Source organism: Callithrix jacchus, chromosome 5 (genome assembly GCF_049354715.1).
Source record: "Callithrix jacchus isolate 240 chromosome 5, calJac240_pri, whole genome shotgun sequence".
In the NCBI taxonomy this organism is placed as follows: Eukaryota; Metazoa; Chordata; class Mammalia; order Primates; family Cebidae; genus Callithrix; species Callithrix jacchus.
The window spans coordinates 108933586-108957853 of record NC_133506.1 but is presented as its reverse complement, the minus strand read 5'-3'; the positions used below and the strand labels follow the sequence as shown (position 1 = coordinate 108957853).

General features: G+C 46.5%; 1 protein-coding gene and 1 pseudogene across 19 annotated transcripts in view; one reads left to right on the top strand and one right to left on the bottom strand.

Moving 5' to 3' along the window:
- MSI2 (musashi RNA binding protein 2) overlaps window positions 1-24268 on the top strand; it is a 431033-nt gene that overhangs the window by 126651 nt on the left and 280114 nt on the right. For all 19 annotated transcript variants that reach the window (XR_013535850.1, XR_013535849.1, XM_035303297.3 and 16 more), the window contains one exon: window positions 19675-19767. Coding sequence is in view for 17 of the 19 variants with exons in the window: in XM_035303297.3 (XP_035159188.1) it covers window positions 19675-19767 (93 nt within the window). In the remaining 2 variants the exon portion in view is untranslated. The remainder of the gene's footprint in view (window positions 1-19674; window positions 19768-24268) is intronic.
- LOC100394014 (dynein light chain 1, cytoplasmic pseudogene) lies at window positions 17956-18654 on the bottom strand (annotated as a pseudogene).

Sequence of the window (24268 nt, the reverse complement as noted above, 5' to 3'; positions counted from 1 at the left end):
GCTATATACTCGATGCACCACCAGTGCTTTGGGGGGGTGCAAAGATGAAAAGACCTGGTCTCCGGCTTTCAGGAACTTAAACCTAATGGGTAAATACTTAGTGATAATAGGAAGCGAATGAAAGGAAACACCACTGTTAGGAGTAGTTTACATCCTGTGCAGGTGGAGAGGAAAGAATTGTGTATGTGACTGAGAGGTGTGGAGGGGATGCTTTAGGATGGTCATTCATTCATTCATTCAGCAAATATTTATTGGATGTCACGGAATGGCCCAGGTACTGGGAATACATCTGTGGACAAAACAGGCAAAATTCCTGACCTCACAAAGCTTACTTTCTGGTAGGAGGGGGACAGACGAGAAATAAGCCAATTATAGGGTGTGTTAGAAGTTGAGAAGCCGGGAGAAGGTCTAGGGAGTGCTGAGGTGTGGGTAGAAGTGAAGCTTTCAATGGTCAAGGAAGGCCTAGTGGAGACAGTGGTCTTTGAGCACAGACATTTGGACTGAGAATCAGTCTGAGAATCATGATAAGAGGTAAAGACAGGTGGGAGGATATTCCTGGGTGAGGGGACAGCTTGAATGAAGGTCTGGGGTGCGGAAGTATGAGCAATGGTCAGAGCCACGTGACTGGAGTATAGAGGTAGACAGAAAAGGAAGAGAAGCTTCAGTGGTAGCTGGGAAACTGATAGCCAAGGGCTAGAAAACGATGCGAACAATTTTTGATGTCTCTGCAGATGTCCTGCCTCCCTGATTAAAATATTAGCTCCTCCACCCCTGAAGACAGTGGTCCCAGTTATTACTTCTGTTCTCCCCACAGGGATTCATTTCAAGTAGTTGCTTAGAAATCATGTTGCTTAAAGGACAGTTAAAACTAAGCCAAATTTCTTGTGATGAGATTTTGAGAAAGCAAAAGGGTAGTAAGATCAGGTCTCTCCTTTGGGTAATTGTAACACTGGCTCTTAGTCTATTTCTAGGCCTCTGTTTGTGTAGACTGAAGACTCTGCTGTGTCCCAGGTGGCTCAGTCCCTGTGTTTGAACATGCTCGTTTGCTCTGGATCCACTTTGGGACACAGAGGAGGTTTGGGAAGGAAAGGGCCTGTGAACAGCAGGAACAGGGTAGAAGATGAGGCAGGCTTGTAGAACAGGATCTGTGGCCAGGGAATGTTCCCAGCAAGGACAGAGACCCAGAGACTTAATGGCTGGACAGGAAATGAGTTGTCCTGAGCTACAGATGCCACTTGGAGGACAACAATGTAAGATTATCATAGTTTTAGATGTGCCCTGAGTTTTAAGAATTTAGATATTGCCTAGGAAGAGGGGGACGCCCTTTGCCAAGAGCAAGAAAGTCCTCTTAAAATACATTGCCCATCAGCCTCTTTTAAGGTGGCTGTTTGGAACTACTGACATTTACAATAATAATAATAGATATAAAAACCATTTATAGGCTGGGCGTGGTGGCTCACGCCTGTAACCCCAGCACTTTGGGAGGCCAAGGCGGGCGGATCACCTGAGATCAGGAGTTTGAGACCAGCCTGACCAATATGGTGAAACCCCATCTCCACTAAAAATACAAAATAAGAATTAGCCAGGCATGGTGGCGTGTGCCTGTAATTCCAGCTACTCGGGAGGCTGAGGCAAGGAGAATCACTTGAACCCAGGAGGTGAAGGTTGCAGTGAACCAAGATTGCATCACTGCACTTCAGCTCAGGCAACAAAGTAAGACTCTGTCTAAAATAAAATAAAATGAGTATAAAGTAAAAATCATTTCTACCCAGAAAAAAATCTGACTTTTTAGGCTTCTACCTTTCTAAAGGCAAAGTTGACCACCGCAAGCTAATGGTGGTGTGCCTTGGGGGTGGTTATCATATTTATGGATAAATCTTTAAAGGCCAGTTGCCATCAGCAGTGAGGTTTACCCCCAGTGAATACTCACAACCAACCAGAGACTGCTAAGTCCCTCCATGGCTTAGTGCACCCATGGGCCAGTCTGGGAGAACTGCTCACGTGGCAGCTCAGTTTGCCGATAGCTGCACATAGACTACAGCACACAGACAGCAAGCACCCAGATCCATCTTGGGAAGTACATGGCTGAGATCTGGACCCAGTGAAACTAAAAACTACCCCTTCATCCTACTAAACATCTTTGTGATACTGAAAACTGTTGACCATTTCTTTCTATTTGAAATGGCCTGACTTCCTGGTTTTAGTTATCGTTGCTGTGGAACGAATTACCCTCAAATTCGGCAGCTTCAGGTAATCATTTTGTTATGCTCATGGAATCTTAGGTCAGAAACTTGGATGGGACATAGCAAGGACAGCTGGTTTCTTTTTCACCCTGTCTAGGACCTCAGCTGGGAAGACTTGAAATCATGGGAGACATGATGGCAAGGGGCTGGAATTATCTGAAGGCTTGTTCACTCATATGTCTGACTTCTGAACTAGGATGATTCAAAGAATAGAGCTCCTACATGTGGTCTGTGTGGTTGGGCTTCCTTACAATATGGCAGCTTCAGAGGAGTGGGACTTCTTGCTTGGTGGCTTGGGGCTCCAAGTGAACAAGCTGGAAGCTGCAGCATCTTTTTATGACTCAGCATTGAAATTAATGTACCATCCCTTCTGCTGTCCTTTGTTGATTGAAGTAGTCAGATGCTCATTAAGACTCAAGGGGAGGGATAGAGACGAAGGGACCATGTGCTGCAGTTGGCAAAGTGGTTTTTCTTGCTTCTCCCCTAGTTCAGTGGGTGGTGCTTTAAGTTTCCAAAAGATGCTGGGCTAACTCCTAAAACTGTTCTTGCCCTTGCTTTTACTCTACCTCATCGTCGCATCCACTCCCATAATTTCAGTAACCACTAGACGCTGGTGAATTTAGTCTGGTCTTTCTCTTGAGTTCCAGAGCAAATACACAGATTGCCCTACAGACACTGAAAATTTAACATACTCAAAGTGAACACATTTATCTTTCCTCTACAAGCCTGCCACTTCTGCATCCCCTATCTCAACTGGTGACACCACCGTCAGCAACCCACTAAACTTAAGACCCCTCCCTCTGCCTCCTTTCTGCCTTTGGCCATTTACCCAGTCCTGATAATTTTGTCTCCTACTCTCCCTTAAATCTTTTCCCTCTTTGTTATGCAAATGATCCTTACTTTAGTTCAGGGTCCCTTCATCTTGAACGATTGTGATAAGCTCCTAACTGTTCCTATAGGCTCTATTTTCAACCTCTCAGATCCATCCTCTACAGAATAACCTATCTAACACACAAAGCTGGTCATGTTATTCCCCAGCTTAAAATCAATGAGTGGTTACTCTTTGTCTACAGGATGAAGTCCAGTCTTCTTTGTGATGGTCTGCAAGACTCCTTGTGATATAACCCTTGTTCATGTCTCCATCCTCATCTCCCCTCAGACCGTCCTTTTCACTTGATTTCTAGCAATCCAAAAGTTTAGAGCCTGAAATAAGCAATGATATTCCATGCTGCTGTGACTCTGCCTACCCTTCTCTCTTGTCTTCCTGAGAAACTGCTCATTCAAGACCAGCCTGGCCAACATGGTGAAACCCCATCTCTACTAAAAATACAAAAATATTAGGCATGGTGGCACATGCCTGTAATCCCAGCTACTTGGGAGGCTGAGGCAGGATAATCGCTTGAACCTGGCAGGTGGAGGTTGTAGTGAGCCGAGATTGTGCCACTGCACTCCAGCCTGGGCAACAAGAGCAAAACTCCATCTCAAAACACAAAAACTCCTGCTCATCATTGAAAACCCTAGCCAATGAGAAAGCAAAAGTCTAGCAAGATCAGGTCTCTCCTTTGGGTAATTGTACCACTGGCTTTTAGTCTATTTCTGGGCCTCTCTTTGTGCAGAATGAGTACTTTGCTATGTCCCAGGTGGCTCAGTCCCTGTGTCTGAACATGTTCAGCCCTGGATCCACTGTGGGACACAGAGAAGGTTTGGGGAAGATAGGGCCTGTGAACAGCAGGAACAGGGTGGCAGACCAAGCAGGCTTGTAGAACAGGGTCTGTGGCCAGGGAGAGGAGTGCTTCATCTCCTCTTTCAAGCCTGCCCTGACTCTACTGACAGAGCTCATCACAGTTCCCTCTGTCTCTTTTGCACACCCATGCCATGGTGTATATCGGGCCTCTGGGAGATCTTTGAGGGCAGAGAATGAAATCTTGTAGTTTGGGGTCCCAGTGCCTGTTAGGTGCTCATTAACAGTTGATTGGAATGGATTGGGGTAGGTGATACAGTCATCGGAAGTTGTCCTTGAATCTATGAATGCTGGTGGTTTCAGGCCCTTCCCTATTTTACTTGACCTTTTGACTGATTTCTTATCAAGAGTCACCAGTGGTCTTTTTTATATATAAAGATGCCCGTGTTGAATCACCAGCTACGTATGTCCAAGTAGCTGGGAAAGATTTGTCTGACTTCATCTAACTGCATCTTCTGATTGTGGCACTTTGTGCTTGTGTCCTCAGTGGCTGCTGAACACAACTTGGGCAGCTGTTCTTCATAGGAACAATGACTTTTATTTTCTTAGGGCTTGTGCCCAGCTTAGCAGCCAGGAGGGTTTGGGATTACCTGAGAGGAAAGAGAGGAGGCAAGTAGGGTGTCCGGGAACCTAGAACGATCTACAGAGTAATTCAGGGCCGGAACATTCATCCATCATTTGTCCAACCCATATTTATTGAATGCCTACCGTGTGCCAGGCATTCTTTTAGCTGCTGGGAATACAGGGGTGCGCCAAACAGATGCAAGTCCTTCACTTTTATTCTGGAGGGTGCATTGACCATGGTCCTCCCTTCTGAAGCTTCGGTTCTGGAGGGTGTGTTGACCACGACTGCTCTCCCTTCTGAAGCATGCCTTCCAAGGGGCATCCTGACAGCAGCTGATTTGACTATGAGTCCCTAGCCCAGTACCTTGTACATAGGAGACACTTAACAAATGTTTGTGGAGGGAATGATTAAGTGTTGTTGGACAAATTAGGTTTAACTGTACAGATTTTTCTTCCTTGAGGGAAGGGAACCAGATTTTGTTAAGTGCTTGGCAGGTGCAGGGCAATTTCCCCTTAGAAGACTCTGGGCTTCCAGGCAGAAGTGCCCTTTAGAGAGAGCCACACGCCATTTGCTGGGCCAACCGTCTGATTTGACAGCCCTCCAGGGTGAACTATAAAATGAGCCCTCCATGTTCTGGCTGACAGCTACAGGTCCCCAGTTGCCTCTTTGCCTCAATAAACAGCCAGCCCAGACCAGTTAGCTGGGTTGGACGCATTGGGGAATATATCTTTTCCTTTTTTCTTTTTCATTGTTTGGTTGGCCTAGTGCAAGTGTTTTAAATAGAACAGACATCATGGCTATAAAACATCTGTAACACTACACATTTAGTAAAGTTCCTGGCGGACTGAATTCTGTTTGGTGATATTTTTGCTGCGACCGTTGTTTCCTTTTCTCTTCTGTTTATCCCTCTGGAAAATAAAAGTTTTCTTTTATGTGAGGATTTATAGAAATATGTTCCTGGCATGTGGAGAGCACGGATATATTAGGATATTGGTGCAGCAGAGAAATATTACCTCTGAGGCATGGCCAGCTTTATCTCATACAGAGTGATCTTCCTAATGTCCAACAGTCCGTTGTTCGTTAGAAGGGTCAGGAGTTACCTAGGTTAAGGCAGATAGAGACACTGCCTGCATTGAGATTGCGTATCATTTTTGCTGGAACATCTTTAACCACTGGAAGTTGATGGGCTGGAGAGGGGTTGATTCAGGGTGGTGTCTGAGAAATCAAGGGTAGCAGAATTCATAATAATTAGTATTTAATTTACCGAGTATGTGTCATGCGTTTTCTTAGTACTTTTCCTTCTGTTGTTGTCCAACCCATATTTCTTGAATGCCTACCGTTCCCTGCTATGAAGCAGGCAGGGAAGGTTTGATCCCCATTCACAGATGAACAGAGATGAAGTCACTGGTGGGGAAGGGAAAGTGGTGGGGAGGGGAAAGATGGACTTAATTATGTGCCTGTCATTCCTGTCCATTCCAAATAAGCAAGTTTCATGTGTTAGCTCTTTAAATCCCATTTTGTAGAAGAAAGAACAAGTTTAGAGAAGTTCAGTCCCTTGCAGTAATCACCTAGTAAAATAAATGACAGGATCAGGGTGCTGGAATTTGTCCTCTTTCCACTCTATCTTTTGGCCTACTTGGCACTGGGTTTGAGTACTGAGTAGGCCAAAAGGTAGAGTGGAAAGAGGATGATGGCCTTCCCATCCCCAAAATCTTCAAATCTGGTGCTTTTTTCTGCTTCTATTCCCTCTTGAGTTTAGAAATCATCTTTCATCTTTAGAGGGGTGAGCCATTCAATAAAAGGCAGAGAGACTTGCTCATAATGATTCTGGCCTCTCTCTTTTACTGCAAAACCTTCTTTGGGTCTCCCCCTTTTCTCTCAAAGGAAGTTTCTTCTGGATGATGGAAGGGGCCAGATCAGTGTATCTGGACTGGGGGAATTTGACTTTTTTTCTTGAAAGGGAAAATTTATGGCTTAACAGATAGCTGAGTATGTTTCCAAAGACCACCATACCCAGGAGGCAATATGCCTGTCACTTCTTATGCCTGCCTCACCTGCCCCCACCTGCTCTCCTGCTCCTGGGGTGCTTCTGGAACAGTAGAATAGCTGGGCAAGAAGGGACCTGCTGGTGGGGAAGCTGATCCCAGCCCACATGCTGGTTGCTAGGGCTGCTATCTAGGTGCCTTGCTGGTTCATGCCTTTTTCTCCACTTTCTTGTCCACATCTAAGTGTTAAGATCACCCAGCCTCCCCACCCAGTGGCCCTGCTCTTTTATTTTAATTTTTTTATTTGAGACGTCTCACTGTGTCACCCAGGCTGGAGTGCAATGGCGCCACCTCAGCTCACTGCAATGTCTGCCTCCCGGGTTCAAGTGATTCTCGTGCCTCAGCCTTCTGAGTAGATGGGATTACAGATGTGTACCACCACACATGGCTAAATTTTTTTTTTTTTTTTTTTTTTTGATATGGAGTCTCACTCTGTCTCCTGGGTTTAAGCAGTTCTCCTGTAGTGGCACAATATCAGCTCACTGCAACCTCTGCCCCCTGGGTTTAAGCAGTTCTCCTGCCTCAGCCTCCTGAGTAGCTGGGATTACAGGCATGCTGGGCCAAGCGTCTGATTTGACAACATGGAGATGCGGTTTCTCCATGTTGGTCAGGCTGGTCTTGAACTCCCGACCTCAGGTTATCGACCCGCCTCAGTCTCCTGGAATGTTGAGATTATAGACATGAGTTACCACGCCTGGCCCCTGCTCTTCTTTTTAATAGCTGGATTGAAAAGTCACTCTCCTGTTTAAACTCCACAGAGGTTCAGTCTTCCCATCGGACCTAGCCTACCCTCCTCACATCCCGCAATGCCTTGTGCTGCAGTCTTTTGGGACCACTAACAGTCCGTCTGCCAGACAGGCTGGGAAGGCCCTTCTCCCCTTTCTTCCTGGCTCTCCCCTGCTATCCTTTAAGCTGCAGGTCATGCCCAGCCCTGTGACCTTACAGCTCTACTATCCTAGAAATAACACAGGTTGTTACTTGAATGTAAACATCTTTGGAGCAGAGATGAGATCTCATGCAGTGCTTGGCACATAGTGGGTCCTCACAACATGTTTGATGAGAGGGTGGATTAATGAACATGGCTGGCCACTGGAGACACTCTGCTGCCATTTCTTTTCTTATCCTCTTGGTCTTTCTCAGGACTCAGCAAACCTTTTTTGAGTACCTACTATGTGCCAGGTACATTAAGACACTTTGATGCTGACAGCAGCTCTGTGACATATAGGTATTGCCTCCACTTTATGCATAGTTTGCCTAAAATTACCCAGCTAGAATCCAGCAGTTTTTCACTCAAATCCCAGGCTCCTTATGCTCTTCTGTGGCTCTTCTCCCCTTGTACTTAGGAAGGGTTATAATGAAAAAGAATCTGAAGGCCAGGCATGTTGGTTTACTCCTGTAATCCCAGCTCTTTGGGAAGGTGAGGCAGGAGGATCACTTGAAGCCAGGAGCTTGAGATCAGCCTGGGTAATATAGCCAGACCCTGTCTTAACACACACACAATATTAGCCAGATGTGGTGGTGTGTTCTTGTAGTCTCTTCTCAGAAAGCTGAGATGGGAGGATTACTGGAGCTTAGGAGTTAAGGCTGCAGTGCGCTATAATCATGCCACTGGCCTCTGGCCTGGGCCACACAGCGAGATCCTGTCTCAAAAAACAAAACAAGAAAACAAAAATCTTGGCTTTTGTTGAGGCCTCCATCCTTGCCTTTTCTCCTGTTAGATGGCAGAAGCAGCTCCTTAGAGAGCCCTGGCTGCATATTAGAATGTTCTGGGGAGTGTTTAAAAATACTGATGCCCAGGCCTCTTCTTGAACCAGTGAGATCCCTGAGGGTGGGGCCCAGGTATGAGTAAGTTTTAACAATCCCCCAGGCCATGCGAATGTGCAGCCAGAATTGAGAACTCTGCACTACAGGAGTGTCAGTGTGTGGATTAGGTAAAACTTTGCTCATCAGAAACTGATTGCCATGTACCTCTAAAATATGGTAATGAAGGTAATCAAGGCTAAGGGTTGAGGCTGCCATTTGTTCTTTTCATGAAATCAACTGAAGGGTTTGGGGGATGGGGTAACTTGGCTTTAGAACTTGCCTACCAGCAAAGTTTTTATGCACCCTCTCCTAAGAACAGCAGGTCAGATTGGTGCTGATGAGAACAGGCCTGGTTCTGGCAGGTGGTTCCCAGTTTACCGAGTGATGGGCTCAGGAAATCCTCTCTTGGGCTGGCTTCCCTCTGAAGCTTGGTTTTCCAGATATCTGAGGGTCTGTAGTCTTGGCCATTCCTTCTAACGTGGCTTCGCCGCCTGTCTGTGATGTTTCCCAAATGTCATGGTGAAGGACTCAGAGGTTCCCCAGGATGATAAGTCAAGGGGTGACTATTTACTTCTGTTTCCAGCGAACTATGAGATGCTCAACTTTGGTGTGGAAACCATTTTCCCTGGTAGTTGCTACCCAGATAAACTGAAATGTTTTGGGAAAAGAGCGATTTGGGAGTTGGGAAGGGAAGGCCCGAGCTTATAACCAAGGTTGCGTGTTCCTAAATCCTGCAGCCTGTACTTGGGCTGGCTTCTTTTACCCTGAGCACAGTGGGTGAGAAGAACCTTAGACATTTCCCAGCCTGGAAATAGGCATTGAGGAGATTCCAGCCAGGAGGAGAAACTCAGAGAAAGGTTTGTGCTGGAGGAGACAGAACCCTCTCGTGGATGGTATTCTCTGAGGTTACAATTTCACATTTGTTGTTTCAGCTTACGTTATTTCAGCCAGGGTCCTAGGCCCATTTTATAGAAGGGAGAAAGTGAGGCTCAGAACTGTTAAGAGACTTGACCCAACCTCATCTGAGAAACCAGGGCCAGTTATTTAGCGTGTCTCAGTATAGATATGCTGGAAAATGTAAACTTACTATTGTTTTATTTGGATCATTTCTGTAGGCAAAATGGCCTTGAGCCTGTGCTTGAGACCATCTTGCCACCGTTTCTAGGGCCCTACCCCTCACTGTGAGTCCTCCTATGGGTTTTCAGATGAAGTCCACCCTGGGTGGGTGACTCGGACTCCCACTGCTGGAGTGACAGGCACAGATGGAAAGACTGAGTTCATCCCAGCCCTGCCATCCTGTCTGGCTCTTTCTTTCCCACCTCTTTCTAAGGTTTATTAAGAATCTGCTTTGGCTGCCTTTCCCATGCTGGGGCTTTGGAGGGCCTCGTTTGTATTCAGAAATGCACAACTTCCTCACAGATTCAACAACAGCGAAGGTTTCTTACTTAATTTTGCTTAATACCACTGCTGTAAAAGATTATGGGTTTTAATTGCATCAGTGTATTGGTAATCATTCAAACACTTGAGAAAGTCTTTGGGGTCCTCCCCATAGCAGGTCTGAAACACCATGTGGTGAGCACTGGGCTCGGGGGCGGGGTGGAGGGGCTCCGAGAGGGATGGAGTGTTGGAGAAACTGCCTGTGGATGCAGAGGAGCCTGGGTGCCTTTGATTGGAATGACAGCTAGCCAGCCACCTCTCGCTCCGCAGCGGTTGATGCATGGATCATGATCCTTAATTTCCTGTGCTTTCCAAGGCAGCCCTCATCTCTCTACCTTTTTCTGTTACCTCCCCCAGCCCCCAATAGGAGTCAGTGCTACTGTTTAGGATATTACTCTCTGATACTCATCTGTGGACAGGTCACCCCTGCGGCTGTAGCTTTTTCCCCAGGGTAAGAGGAAGTAGTATTTTTTAAATTAGCCTGGGAGGGAGTCAGGCAGAGGGCTCTGAGATGAGGGTAGGGAGCCTCAGCTCCCTGCCGAAGCATCCTGATCATCCCATGACAAGACCACGTTCTCCTTTGGGTGAGCTTCTGTTGTTTCAATCAGAGGTAACGTTGTGCCCTGACTATGTTGTATAATTGTGTGTAAATTATATTCCAGCTCCATATAGACGAAGGCTGTTTTTTTCCTTCCAATTTTAAAGCTATTTAGAGGGAATGCCAAATTGTATTGTGAACCCTGGTGCTCTCTGGCTAATAGCTATATACAGGGACGGAGAACTTGCAGAAACATTCGGGGTTATATTTGTAATTAGTTTCCTCTGAAGTTAAATTAATTTTAGCAATCAGCAACGTAAAATACTGTTAAATCCTTTTCCAGTGGTCAACTGTAGGTGACCTGAGGCCTGTGGAATTAGATGAGGAACGAAGCAGTGGGAATGGTGGGCAGGCGCACATTCTTGGACACGTGGGTTTATTTCAAGTCATTTTTGTATTCAGACTCTTGGCTTAGGGATCTCTCTGGCCTGTCATTTTTTGACAGCTTTATTGAGATATAATTCAGATACCATATAATTCACTCATTTAAAATGGTGCAATTCAATGGATTTTAGTATATTCACAGATATGTACACCAATCACCACAGCCAATTTTAGAGTGTTTTTATCACCTCAAAAAGAAACCTCATACCCTTTAGCCATCACTCCCTCCATCTCCCCTGACTCTATGCAACCACTAATTTACCTGCTGTCTCTACAGATTTCCTATTATGGACTTTCATATGGATAGACTCAAATACAGGTTGAAGATCCCTAATCTGAAAATCTGAAATCCAGAATTCTAAAAAATCTGAAACTTTTTGAGTGCTGACATGATGCTCAAGGGAAATGCACAGTGGAGGCTTTCAGATTTTGGATTTTTGAATTAGAGATGCTGAACTATTGAATGTAATGCAAACATTCCAAGATCCAAAAACATTTGAAATCTGAAACACTTCTGGTTCCAAGCATTTTAGATAAAGGATACCCAGCCTGTACTGTGTGGCATTTTGTGTCTTGCTTCTTTCACTTAGCATAACGCTTTCAAGGTTCATCCTTGCTGCAGCATGGGTCAGTACCTCGTTCCTTTTTACAGTTGAATGATATTCTGTTTATGGATATACTGCATTTTGTTTATCCATTTGTCTATTGATGCATATTTTGGTTGTTCCATTTTTTGGCTGTTGCTGCCATGAACACTTGTGTAAAAGTTTTTGGGTGGACATAGGTTTTAATTTCTCTTGGGCATATACTAAGGAGCGGAATTGCTGGGTCATACAGTAACGCTATGTTTATTTATTTATTTATTTTTGAGATGGAGTTTCACTCTTGTCACCCAGGCTGGAGTGCAATGTTATGATCTTGGCCCACTGCAACCTCCGCCTCCCAGGTTCAAGGGATTCTTGTGTCTCAGCCTCTGAAGTAGCTGGGATTAAAGGCATGTGCCACCATGCCCAGCTAATTTTTGTGTTTTTGGTAGAGACGGGGTTTTGCCATGTTGGCCAGGCTGGTCTTGAACTCCTCACCTCAGGTGATCCACCTGCCTCGGCCTCCCAGACAGGTGTGAGCCATCACATCCAGTCTGGTAATGTTATGTTTAATCATTTGTGGAGCTGCCAGGCTGTCCTCAAAGCAGCTGCACCATTTCAAATTTGCACCAGGAAGATCTGGCTTGTCATTTTTGCATCTTTGCTGCAACATCAGAAAAGGTGAAGACATACCTTCTTCTCATGGGGGCCTTAGTCCTCTCCTTTCTCCAATTTTTTTTTTTTCTTATGGGAAGGAAGAAGATGACACAGTTGCAGTTGAAGGTGTTAGAGCAGTGAATAGGAAGGGCAAGACATGGGTTCTCCATTTACCACTCCCTAGTGCTGTTTGATTGTGGATGCTTAATATTTCTGAGCCTTGGTTTCCTTATCTGTGGAAGAGTGGCTGGGACCTGTGATAAGATTGACATGAGGACTAAGTCAGGTAACTCATGGGCCAGGCATGGCCCACAGATGATCTGCAGTGAGGGCAGACAGTTGTAGGCATGGAAGCAGACACCAGTAAAAGGGCTTTTCCATAGGGGAAAAGTATTTCTCAGTATCTCAGATTGTATTAGGCAGGAGCCTGCCCTGGCCTTACTTTCATCATGTGTTTTATCAGAACTTGAATCCTTGTGTCACATTTGGGTTGCTTCTCCTTACAGGTGGCTTTGTCCTCCTCATTCCTCACCTCAAAACAGGTGTCATTTGACCATTTAGGGCAGAGATGTACTCCCCATGGCCCCTGCTGGTGGGCGTGACTTACCTTTCTTGGGAGGGCAGATTCAAATTGTCACGCGTGGGTGTAATGCCCTCCTCCCTCATAATTGACAGAGAGTTTTTTTGTGGACTCTGGCTCTGCTGTCACCAAAAAAAGGTGAGGTCGAGGCAGTGGTACCCTCAGGTTTCTCCTAAATAGGTCTATGTATTAGTTTTGTGGGGGGCAGCTGTAACAGACTACCACATACTGAGTGGTTTAAGAAATAGAAGTATAGTCTCTTATAGTTCAGGAGTCCGGAAGTCTGAAATCAAGGTGTCAGCAGGACTGGCTCCCTCTGGAGACTCTGTGGGAAAAACTGTCGCATACCTCTCTCCTAGCTTCTGGTGGTTGCCAGCCATTCTTGGTGTTCCTTGGTTTGCAGACACGCCTCCATCTGCACATGGACACCTTCTTTCTGTGTCTGTTTGTCCTCTTCTTAGAAGGACACCTGTTACTGGATTTAGGACCTACCCTATGTCCAGGATAACTTCATCTCAAGATTCTCAACTAATCACGTCTGTAAAGGCCCTGTTTCCAAATAAGGTCACATTCTGAAATTCTGGATGGACACGAATTTTGGAGGGACTCTATTTGATCCACCCTAGTCCCTTTTCCACATGTGATCCTAGAAACACTTGGAGAAGATGCCCAATCCTGACCTGTGTTCTGATTTTGCAAGCTAAGTAAGTTTGTCATTGGATTTGGATGTGATGGTGATAGTAGTTATGGTGGCAGGAGGGTGGTCCTGAGGATGATGGTGGTGGAGTTGGTGGTGGCAAGAATGGTAGTATTGGCAGTTGAGAGGGTGGAGGAGAATGGAAAAATACAGAGAGAGGTAGGGATTTTAGAGGGCAGGTACCTTGAATGAAACGCCCTGGGGAATGGAGCCTTGGAGTTTGGGAGTTCTGTGATCTCAGGCAGCCCTGCTTGAGTGTCTGCCGTACAAAGATTGGACCTAATTCTCAAATGCAGAATGGTAGGAGAAGACTGCCATATTGGCCGATGTACAGAATTTCATCCTGGATTCTGAATTTGGTGAGCACTTTTCACTGGGCAGGATGGAGTAATAGACAGAGCCCTCGTCTGCACCTGGGAAAGCTGTCTTCCTCATTACCTGCCTTGCCTTTAACTAGCACATGAGTCATCTCACTGGGGAGGATGAACTAAAGGTCTGCAGCATCCTTCCCAGGGCTAGCATTTTAATATCTTTCCTGGGCTTTCTCCATCTTGGGGTTCCCACAGATGAGGATCATCTGCAAACAAGCCTGTGTTCTTGGGCAGTGAAGATGGCTCACATTTTTTCATCATAAGGAATTTGAAGTCTTTTAAGGAACATGATAATAGCCAGAGCTGATTTAATGTCTGTGGGCCTTCCTCATACTCATTTAAGGCTCTCCGGAGCCATTTCCTGCCTGGCCATGTATTTGTTCAGATTAAGAAATATTTGGGTCTTTTGGTGTTTGTTTTGTTTTTGCTTTCATTGTGTGATAACGAATATCTTTAGGCCAGTGCTGTTGGAATTAAGTTTTCCCTTTAATCTCATTTTTAAAAGTAGTCTATCTTTTCTAACCCTTCCTTACCCCACTCTGCCTTCAACACACACACACACACACACACACACACACACACACACACTAGCTTTATCCTATTTTATAAAAATATAAACAGTGGCCCCATTCCTAGTGACCATTTCTGATGCAAACACATTTTTTAAAAAGGAATTTTTTAAATGTAAAAAGCCAGTTCTCTGTTTAGAGGCAGGAAGGTGGAGTGCTCTTTGCAGCTCTGGTTAGTACTGGCTTTGGCCAGTTCTTACATGTAAACAGCAATTTTCCAAACTGGAATGGGTGCTGGGGTTTTCTTTAAGGAGCCAAGGGGTATGTGGAGAGCAGCGGTGTTTAGTTAAATTACAGGTCTAGATGCAGAACTTTCCAGCAATGATTTCTGAGAGCCTGAACGCTCCCCACTGCCCTTGTGTACACGGGCAAGAGCGCGCATACTCACACATGCACACAGACACCTCCTGCTTCCCAGAGTGACCCCTTAAACCATAAAAGGAGGGGCGCCTGCTGGGAGAGGGGGCCGTCCCCACATGGTTCAGGGCTGTCGGGTCGGTATCTGGTGTCTCTAATGGTGGGAAGCACTCACATTCCAACGTGTTATCTGCAACCTCTCCACTAAAAACTCAAAGCAAAGGAAATTTAAGATCAATTTCCTAATGGATTTTGGACTGAGCTCTCTGAAACAGATGGGTGCCTCTTTCCATCTCAGTTCACTATGGACCTGAGTGGGGCCATCTGAACATTTGGGGGTACAATCGCTGCTTCCTTGTATGGGTAATCTATGCCCTGTATGCTTTCCTGTATGGGTACTCTACTGGTGTTTAGGCTGCAGGTTAGGAAGCAGCTACCTGAAGGGCCCATCATAGGAAGAAAACAGGTGGCTCTCTTCACTGGGTGGAGAGGATTTTTTTTTAATAACCCAAAAGAGTATAGAGCCGGGGGGCCTGGGAACTTTGTCCAGCTCACTGTATCCAGGGTTAAAGTTCCAGGGATACTGGATGGTTCCTGGGGCAAATAGAAGCCAAGACTCAAGGGGTGGGACTGGAGTTGCCCTAAACGCACACCCATGCATGTGCATATGCATGTGCGTGCACCCTCGCGTGTCCGTACAAACCTTGCATAGTATTGATGGGAATTTGAGGACTTCCATTTAGTCCCCCTGAGAGTCAGGGCACAACATCCCAGCCCTACCCACTTCCTACCTTCCTGAGTAGCCATGGAGGTGGCAAGGAAACCGAGAGAAGAATGTGTGACTCTAGGGTCCTCTGCCTCCAGTGTCCCTCAGCAGAATGCAAATTGTGGAGCAGGCCACAGTCCATTTGGCAGTCATGCTGGCAGGATTCTCAAAGTAAATCACTTCCATTTCCCCCAGCAAGCCCCTGGTGAGAGAGGTCACTGTGCACAGCCCTGTTGCCCCCCACCCCACCAAGCTGTGCCCCTGTCTTCTAAAGCTGAGATACTGGTGAGCAGCTAATCGAGGGTTGCCCATCTTTCCACTAGGCTTTTCACGTTTGGGAGGTTTTGATTAAAACAGTTTCCTTTTAGTGTTTGCTGAGGAGTAGGATCCATCACTGTATCTGAGCTGGTCCCTGGAGAGGATGTTTTAGTAACTTGGACACTTTGGTGCATTGTCTGGGATCTGCAATTTCTCATCCTTCTTTTAAAAAAAAGTGCTTTAGAGGCTTTTGGGGACTGCATAGATTTATAGCTGGGTGGCTGCCTCTGTGTTTAGGGCTCTGGCTATGCAGGTTTACAGCTATAAGGCAACAGTGGATGGTGTATGAAGAGAGATTTTCATTTCACCAGTTACTGGGGAATGAACAATCTGTTGACTTCTGTTATTTGGAATGAAGACATGTTGTTGGTTGAATTCTCTGGGTCCACATGAACATTTGGAATATAGACAGGGCTGCTGTATACCCGCCCAACTCTATACAGTGTAGAAATGAGACCGTGGGGTTCAGGTTATAGTACGGCTCTCCAGAGTTTCTTTAAGTTGAGAACTCGACTAGTGTGTGTTGGTAGATCACGTTAGTGTTTCTTTACAGATATTTAATTACTTGGCTGGAGTAAAGGGAAAAAAGGAATGAAAAATCGGAAATTAAACTATTGGGAATCTTTGCCCATCTGAAATCATGTAGAGATGCCGGAAAGTGTTTTTGAAATTATAGTGGAAGACAGTAGGGCAATAAGAGTTGCCTTTTCAAAGGCACGTTTTTGTATAACGTGTCTTTTCGCCGCATGCGTAGTTCTGAGCTTGAAAGGTGAGTCTAGTAACTGACTTTGGATTCAGTTACGGTGACCATTTATTTGGTGACCACATGGTGCCCTGCTAGACACTTTCGCATATGTTACTTAATTTACTGCTAATAGGAACCTTGTATGGTAGGCCAATTATTATATCTTCATTTTATAGTAGCTTACATTCCACAGTCTATTAGAACGGAAGCTCCAGCACCTCACACTTAAATGTATCTGTTGAATGAATACATTAGGAAAGTTAGATTCGTAAAGTGTGGTGATTCATGAGTGTAGGGAATGATTTAAATCTGGAAAGGGCTTGATGGAGTTTTGCCATTCGAGTGACCTTAATTTACTGGGGAAACTTAAGGAATGGATGAGGAGGGAGATGGACGATAAGGAGCGAGCATAGGACGCCCACCAGGTAATGAGAGGTACTTGGAATCAGTGCTGTGCACAGTGGTGGGATCATCATAGAGTTTTTCATATGTACTGTCTCATCTAATCCCCCGTTCATATGGAAAGGGGTGAAAAAATAGTCAGTCCCAGCTTTAAACACATGAGCAAGCCACTGCTTGGTTCTAGTGGGCAGGAGGAAGTAGGCAGTAGGTGGTATACTGAGTTGTTAGGACAGTGTCCTCTTAAAACACCGTGGAATGTCCATGGCAAGGATATTCAAGTTTGGGGTCAACCAGCAGGCTGTGGTGGCATGTGTCTTCTGTGGGAGCTACTAAGCTAAAGCAAGAGTTCCCTGGAGTCTGCGAGCCTCTCTGCATCATGGCCATGATGCTCATGGATTCATGGGAGTTGGGCATGAGGTGGGACCTTGGAACCCTGGTCCAGCATCTCGTGCTGCAGAAAACGCACACCTAGGAGGAAGTACGTCCTGCCCAGGGTCACACCCAGAGTTAGACCCAGGAGCCGGATTTCCAGTGTGCTACAGTAACCACGGTGCCCCTGGCATCACTCACCTCAGGCTCCTGTTGAGGTGGGTTGGTTCACTCATTCACTCAGTGGATGTGCCAGGAGCCTCCCTGATGACAGGGATCCAGGCAGCTGTGGCTCCTGTACTTCAGCATCCTATATCGAGTTGCGGTGGACACAGATGACATTGTGTGTTTATAGGCCAACAAACTGGTCAGACCCTCACCTGCCAAATTCTATAATTTTTTATTGTGACAATAAAACAAAAACGGCACAAAGCCCAAACTCAATCTTTTTTTTTTTTCACATCTGCAACATTAATTTTTTTAAAGGAATGGATTGAGAGAAAACAACGTGGTGCAGAAATATGGAATAGAAAATAAATACAAATGTAGGCTATTTTGCTAATTGTTTTATAACCACAAGAAATTAGTACAGAGAATGCCCTGTACAAAACACAAAGGTTCAAACATCAAGGTATTCCCTTAGCAAGGCTGAAAAGTTCAGTCTCTGGTATTTGGAATTTAGGCTGCAGTCCTTGTTTTTGGATGGATCACTGCGTGTGTGGCACAACAGTCCATGCTTTTGTTTTTTTTAATGAGATGGAGTCTCACTCTGTTGCCCAGGTTGGAGTACAATGGCCTGATCTCAGCTCAGTGCAACCTCCACCTCTCAGGTTCAAGTGATTCTCCTGCCTCAGCCTCCCGAGTAACTGGGATTACAGGTGTGTACCACTACACCCGGCTAATTTTTTTGTCTTTAGTAGAGATGGGGTTTCATCATGTTGGCCAGGCTGGTCTTGAACTCCTGACCTCAGGTGATCCGCCCGCCTCGGCCTCCCAAAGTGCTGGCTTGAGCCACCACGCCTGGCCTTTTCAATCCATGCTTTTAACCAGATGTGAACAGAAGAATGGCCACCTGGCCCAGGTAGAAGTAGATGAAGTGTTTGGTTTCATGTGTCACGTAACTACCGAAGTTCCTCCCCATGGTGCAATGCCAGGTAGGATTGTACTTCTTATCAAATTCCTTCTTGATATGAGCCGCAATGTCCTTCTCTATGTTGTATTTCTCCAGCGCCTGAGTAGCACACTCCACTGGGTCCTGTTGCATCTCTTCCAACATGTCAGCATTTTTGATCACGGCCTTTTGGTCGCACATGGTTACTGTGGAGAAGGGGGCTGGCTCACAGCAACAGTCTCCTGGAGGAGGTGCTAGCACTGCTCAGTCACGGCTTGAGCTGCTGTCACTACCGAAGCCGTGGCGCATCTCCCATACTCAGTCTTTAGGACAAAATTTATTTTCTTGATTTTTGACCCCTGCATGTAAGATTTTGGTTCCCACTCTGAACAGTTGATGTCATTGAGTATCCTACTCCTTTGGCTTTGGATGGAACTGGTGGGATTCGGAAATGTGGCCACATTTGCACATCCACCAAACATTCGGTGTCGGCTTATATGTGCCTGCTGCTGTGCCAGGCCTGGTAGAGGATTTGTAGAGGAGTCAGAGCTTACTGTCTGGAGGAGGAAGTCATTTAACACGAGGTGGAGAGCAGGGAGTGCTAAGACAGGGATATGGAGACAGTGTTAGGGGATTTCAGAAAAGGGTGGACTACCTCCTGGCTTTGGAGACATAGGAGTGGAGAGGCACCCCAAGGAAAAGGACCTGCAGGAAGAAAGGCGTGGGGATCTGGGGATTAGCTGGGCTTGACTGGGTGCAGGGTGGATCAAGGTGAATCATGGGGAATCAGAGGGAGGGATCCTGGACAGAGCTTGGAAGGGTGGTCCCCAGGTGTGGGGTCAGCATCTGTGTTGCCTACAGATGTACACACCAGCACCTAGCGCAAACAGCTCGGCGTAGACAGTCTGCGCTTCATTTTGAATCATGTGTGTGTTTCTTACTGACAGGTTTTGCGGGTAGTTTCTGGGCAGCAGGTTTTATGTGTTTAGGTCTGTTTTGTTCATGCCTCTTAGCTTTAAGATAGCTTAACATGTGGTTTTTCTCTTTTTGCTTTCCATTAGAATGAAGCTGTGCATGGTGGCCAATGAGGTTCTGAAGTCTCTGTGTCTGTATGAAACTCAGGCTTTTAGGTTGCCATCTGAATGCCTGAGATAGGCAGAGTGACTATCTCTAGCTTCCTTAGACGTCTGAAGGCCCGTGCCGTGCACCCTGAATATATCTAAAGTTGCCTTCCTAGAGAAATGTGGAGAGTGCTTTGTTTTTCAGCATCCTCTTGAGCACTGCTTCAGATAACCTGGTTAACCCATGCCTTTCTCTTGTCATTTCTTGCAGATGGTCACAAGAACAAAGAAAATATTCGTAGGCGGATTATCTGCGAACACAGTAGTGGAAGATGTAAAGCAATATTTCGAGCAGTTTGGCAAGGTAGGCACTGCATGGGATTGGATGGCACACGCCAGAAGTGGCCTCATCAGTCCTAAGAAGTGGCTGCCGTGGCCCTAGCCCCTGCTGCAGCTGTGTCCTCAAGAACTTTGTCCTTGAACCTGGCCATCGTGATTTAAGTGAAATTCAGCAGGAGCTGAGATGGAAGAGCCTGGCATGTGTTTGGTGCGATGTCCCACGTGCTGGCAGGAGCAGACAGCGTGGCCTTTTAGTGCAGTTTTGCTGGCATTTGCTGGCCACGTGGGGCCTGGGCTGGGAGCTGGCAGTGACAGTGGCTGGGGAGGGATGTGGAGCTGTGGCTCACAGGGCAGGAGCACCCACAGAAGCTGCTAGAGGCCTGCGGGGTGGGGCTGGGCTTCTTCCTTCTGTGCCTGTCTGGAAAATGCAGTGAGAGCTGAGACTCCCTGGGGCCCTTTGCTGCCTAACCCTCCCCTGTCAAATGCCCAAGGAGACTCAGAAAAGATGCAGGGCCAGTACCTGTCAGCATTTTCTGATTCTAATGTCTGTGAGACAGCAGTAAAATTATCCCCTGGGCTCTCCTGCTGGAACAGGCCGGGACCAACCCAGGAGCCCCACGGAGAGCAGGAAACAGCGTGAGAAGGTGTGTGTGACACAGAGAGCCAGACAGACAGGACATGTCACCACGGCTGATGTGTTTAATTTGGCCACTTTCTAGTGGCTGAAGGGAGATGGTATCTTGAGAGTGGGTTCTTCCTGAGGATGACACGTTCCTCAGATGGCCCTGCTGCCATGGCAGGGATGACCCTTGCTGGCTTTTGTGTATACCACCCTCCTCTGGCTCCTATGTAAATGGCAGGTTCAAGGAGGCCATGTCCCACATCTTTGAGAAATTGTGGACTTTGTGTGGGAGCCCAGGTCTGGGACAGTCTCCTCCTGCATAGGTCTAGGTCTTCCCTGCTGGAGGGCTGACGTGGGAGAGAGCTGCTGAGGCATCCTGAGAAGACACAGTGCCCGTGCTAAGCTCTGTCGCTTGTTTCCTACCATGACGGCTCTCACGCTTGCCATGGGTACAAAGGCACAGCCACCCACTGGCCAGGCTGAACGTTCTGTGCTGTTGGTTTGCCCAGGGCGATGGGCAGCTATGACCCCATCCCCAGGTGTGTCCATTTGTGAAGTGCTGTCTGGGATGAGGGCCATGACCTTTACTTAGCCTCACAATGGAGACGTTCTTGTCTCCGGTATTAATTTCTGCGTGGATAGGAGACCATGCAACAAAAAGACGCCAGCTTCCTCCTGCCCAGCCCTGCATTCCAGGTGGCTCTGGGCTGCCCTTCCAGGTTGGTGTTGAAAAGGCCTTCCCATGGCCCTTTCTGGCATTGTCAGCTGATGATGGATTCTTTCTAGCTGGATCTAAAGAATAGCTAAGTGTGTTGATGACTGTGTGCATTACAGCACTTCTCCCTTCCAGGCTGATTTAAAGCAGGAAGGGGGATTTGTCCACTACCCAGCCCCACCCTGCCTAGGGAGAGGGATTGGAAATAATTAAACGAGACAGGTCCAGCTTGCATAATGGAAAGCTCTGGAGGGTGAGCTCTCTTTGCTATCTTTCTGCTTTTAAAACAAGTCCAGGGGTAGTGTTTGCAAACACGAGGTGGGATTTCTTTTTCGAGCCATAACCTGCCTTGGAGTCTCACGGGCCTATTTGTTTCAGGGAAGTCGGTGCTGCCCAGATGGGCTTTTAGAGTATTCCAAACAGGCTTCTACTTGCCAGCACAAAGCACATCTCTGCACGTCCCCAACCCTTGGTTTCTTCCTCTCTCCCTCTCTTTCTTCCTTTCTCTATTTCTGTCTCTCTCTCTCTGTGGTTTTTCATTAGCACTTATCATCGTGACCCAGTATGCCTCCAGTAGGACACGCTGCAAGCTCTGGCCGTCCCCACAGTGGCCACCATTGTTGTCCTTTTGTCTGAGAAGCAGTCACAAACCATCTTCCCTGGCATGGCACTCGCCGGGTCTGAAGCTGCCCAGTTAATTTTGCAGTAATGTTTGTGGACTCTAGCAGGATGTGCAGACTTATCAAGTGTTTTATTAAAAGACCAAGGAGGCTTTTGAATGTATCAAAGCCATAATGTTCTTCTATGCTCATATTTTAGTAGCTTTTTGCATACATAGGCTCTGCATTATTTGGGTCTGTCTTCAGAATAGCTTATTTCTCATTTGGCGTGTGGCTGGTGTTACTGTGTAACATCCCCCCCTTGGGCAGGACCTGCCACCTCTCAGGATTCAGGCATAACTTATTTGAATCCAGAATGATCAAAGTCAGGGAGACTCTGTTGCTGGTCCTCAGGCACAGTGCAGTGAGGAAACCCAGTGCTTGCGAAAGGAGGTAACAGGTGAATTGACCGACTGCCTCTGCCCTTTGGTACTTTATACTCCAGTTGAATGAAACAGAAAGAATATGTGCGCGTGCACACACACACACTCTTACATGAAGTACATTCACACACACATTCCTTTGCACACACATTTTTTTGGACTGTCTTTAACCAACTGCAATTTAATGAGATGTAATTTTATTATTTATAGTGACTGTGAAGATACTAGGCCAGGCCATTTACTCACATCATCTCATTTCATTTTTCTCTGGGAGGCTGGTAGTGGTATTCCCCATGTTGCAGACTGTTAAATGGGGTCTTGGTGGGATTGTCTCTGGGACTCAAGGTCGCAGCCCTCGAGGAGGTGGAGCTGGGAGTGGACGCCCCCTCCAGGCTTGTCTGATAAGAGCATCTGAACTCTGTGCCCTATTCCAGCTGCTGGTCAGTCCCCAAGATGGACTGAGGGTGGGGAGGATGCAAAGGACAGGAAGATATTGTGCCCTTCAGTGTCCCCCAGAATGCTGGGGACCTGGACATTGATCCCCTCATTTTACCTGTATGGTGGATACTGGTATCATCCTGTCCATTTGGCAAAGGTGGACAGTCAGGGCCAGGGAAGCAGAGTCTCAGCAGAGGTCACCCAGGTAAGACAGTGTAAGAGCCAGAATTCACACCCCACTTCCTTTTCCTCCACGTCTAGAACTTTTCTTTCACAGCCTCCATGCAAGGTGTTCTGGTCTACTTTCATGTCTCCTTACCGCCATTCCCCTCTCCTCTCCCTCATCCCATCCTGCCCGAGGTGGCAGCTGCTCTGACTGTTTATTTCAGGTGGCAATCAAGATGGGTAAGACTGCTATCAAGGGGCTGAGCTAAGGGAGTTTGAATATGTCATTACTGTAAGTGGAGTGGGTACAGAATGACACACCGGGAGCTTTAAATAACTTAAATTGGAGGCTTGTAAACCCTTTTGTGCTTTTCTTTCACCTTCCTCCCAGAAGATTCACCCCCTCTTCCCCAGGTTAGAGATGTTGTTACTTATTTATATTTAAGATGAGATCATGAAGTGTGGCCATTGGCGTCAGCACTCTGCCAACTGAGAAGAACAGTGGACAGCTTAGCAGAATCCACACGTCACCATGAGCTACACAGGGGTGAGGATGGCCATTCCCACCCTGGGTAGCTGTTCCAGTGTTGTCTGTCCTTGGAAAAGGGTAAGGCAGCAGATATTCTAGGCCTTCATGCTGGGCCTGATGGTGGACTGACCTCCCTGGGACAGAGGGACACGTTGCTCCTTTGCTGCCCTCAGTTTCTCTTTCCAGGGAAGGGGTTGGAAAACTTATAAAGGGCCAGATAGTAAGTATTTGCAGCTTTGCAATGCTTGTAGTCCTTCTTGCAGCTACCCACTTCTGCTCTTGTGGGATGAAAGCAGCCATAGCCAGTAGGTAAACAGATGGATGTAGTTGTGTGCCAATAAAACTTTATTTACAAAAACAGGTGATGACCTAGATTTGGTCTGTGCACCATAGACCCCTGGACTGAATGAATTATTCCTAAGGTTAGTTTTAAGCTTGAAAAGTCAGTAATGTAGAAAGTATTTAAACATGAATAGGATGGATAGATTATATCTAAGACATCTATAGGCTGTAACCAAAAGAATCCATTGTCAGTAGTAATGAGCATGGTATATAAACAGCAGTCTTGCCATGTTAGAGTTTATTTCTGGACTTCATGACGCAGAGACAGTGAAGAGATTCTTTATTTGGAAAAAGCCACTATTTATAAACTTCATCCTATGAGTAAGAGCCAGAAAAACTGTTATAGTATTTCCATCTCCCTGTTTCACAGGCTAGATGTACTTAATGAAACTTGGAATTTTTGAGGTCCAGCTTTTACTATGAAGATCCTTTTACCGTGTGCTGTTTCTGAACTGGAGTTGTGCGTGCTTGGTGCTAAGCCTTCTAATGCCTTTTACAGTGTGCTTCTTAAGCATGTCAAGTGAGATGGTTGGCAGGTCTCATATGTAGGTGATGGGGCTGATGTTGAGAAAGGTGAGGAAATTCTCCAAGATCACACAGCCGGTGCTGAGGAGCCCTGGTAGTCACTCATTGGTGCACGATCCACCCCTTGCCTCTTGTTACTGTTTCTAAA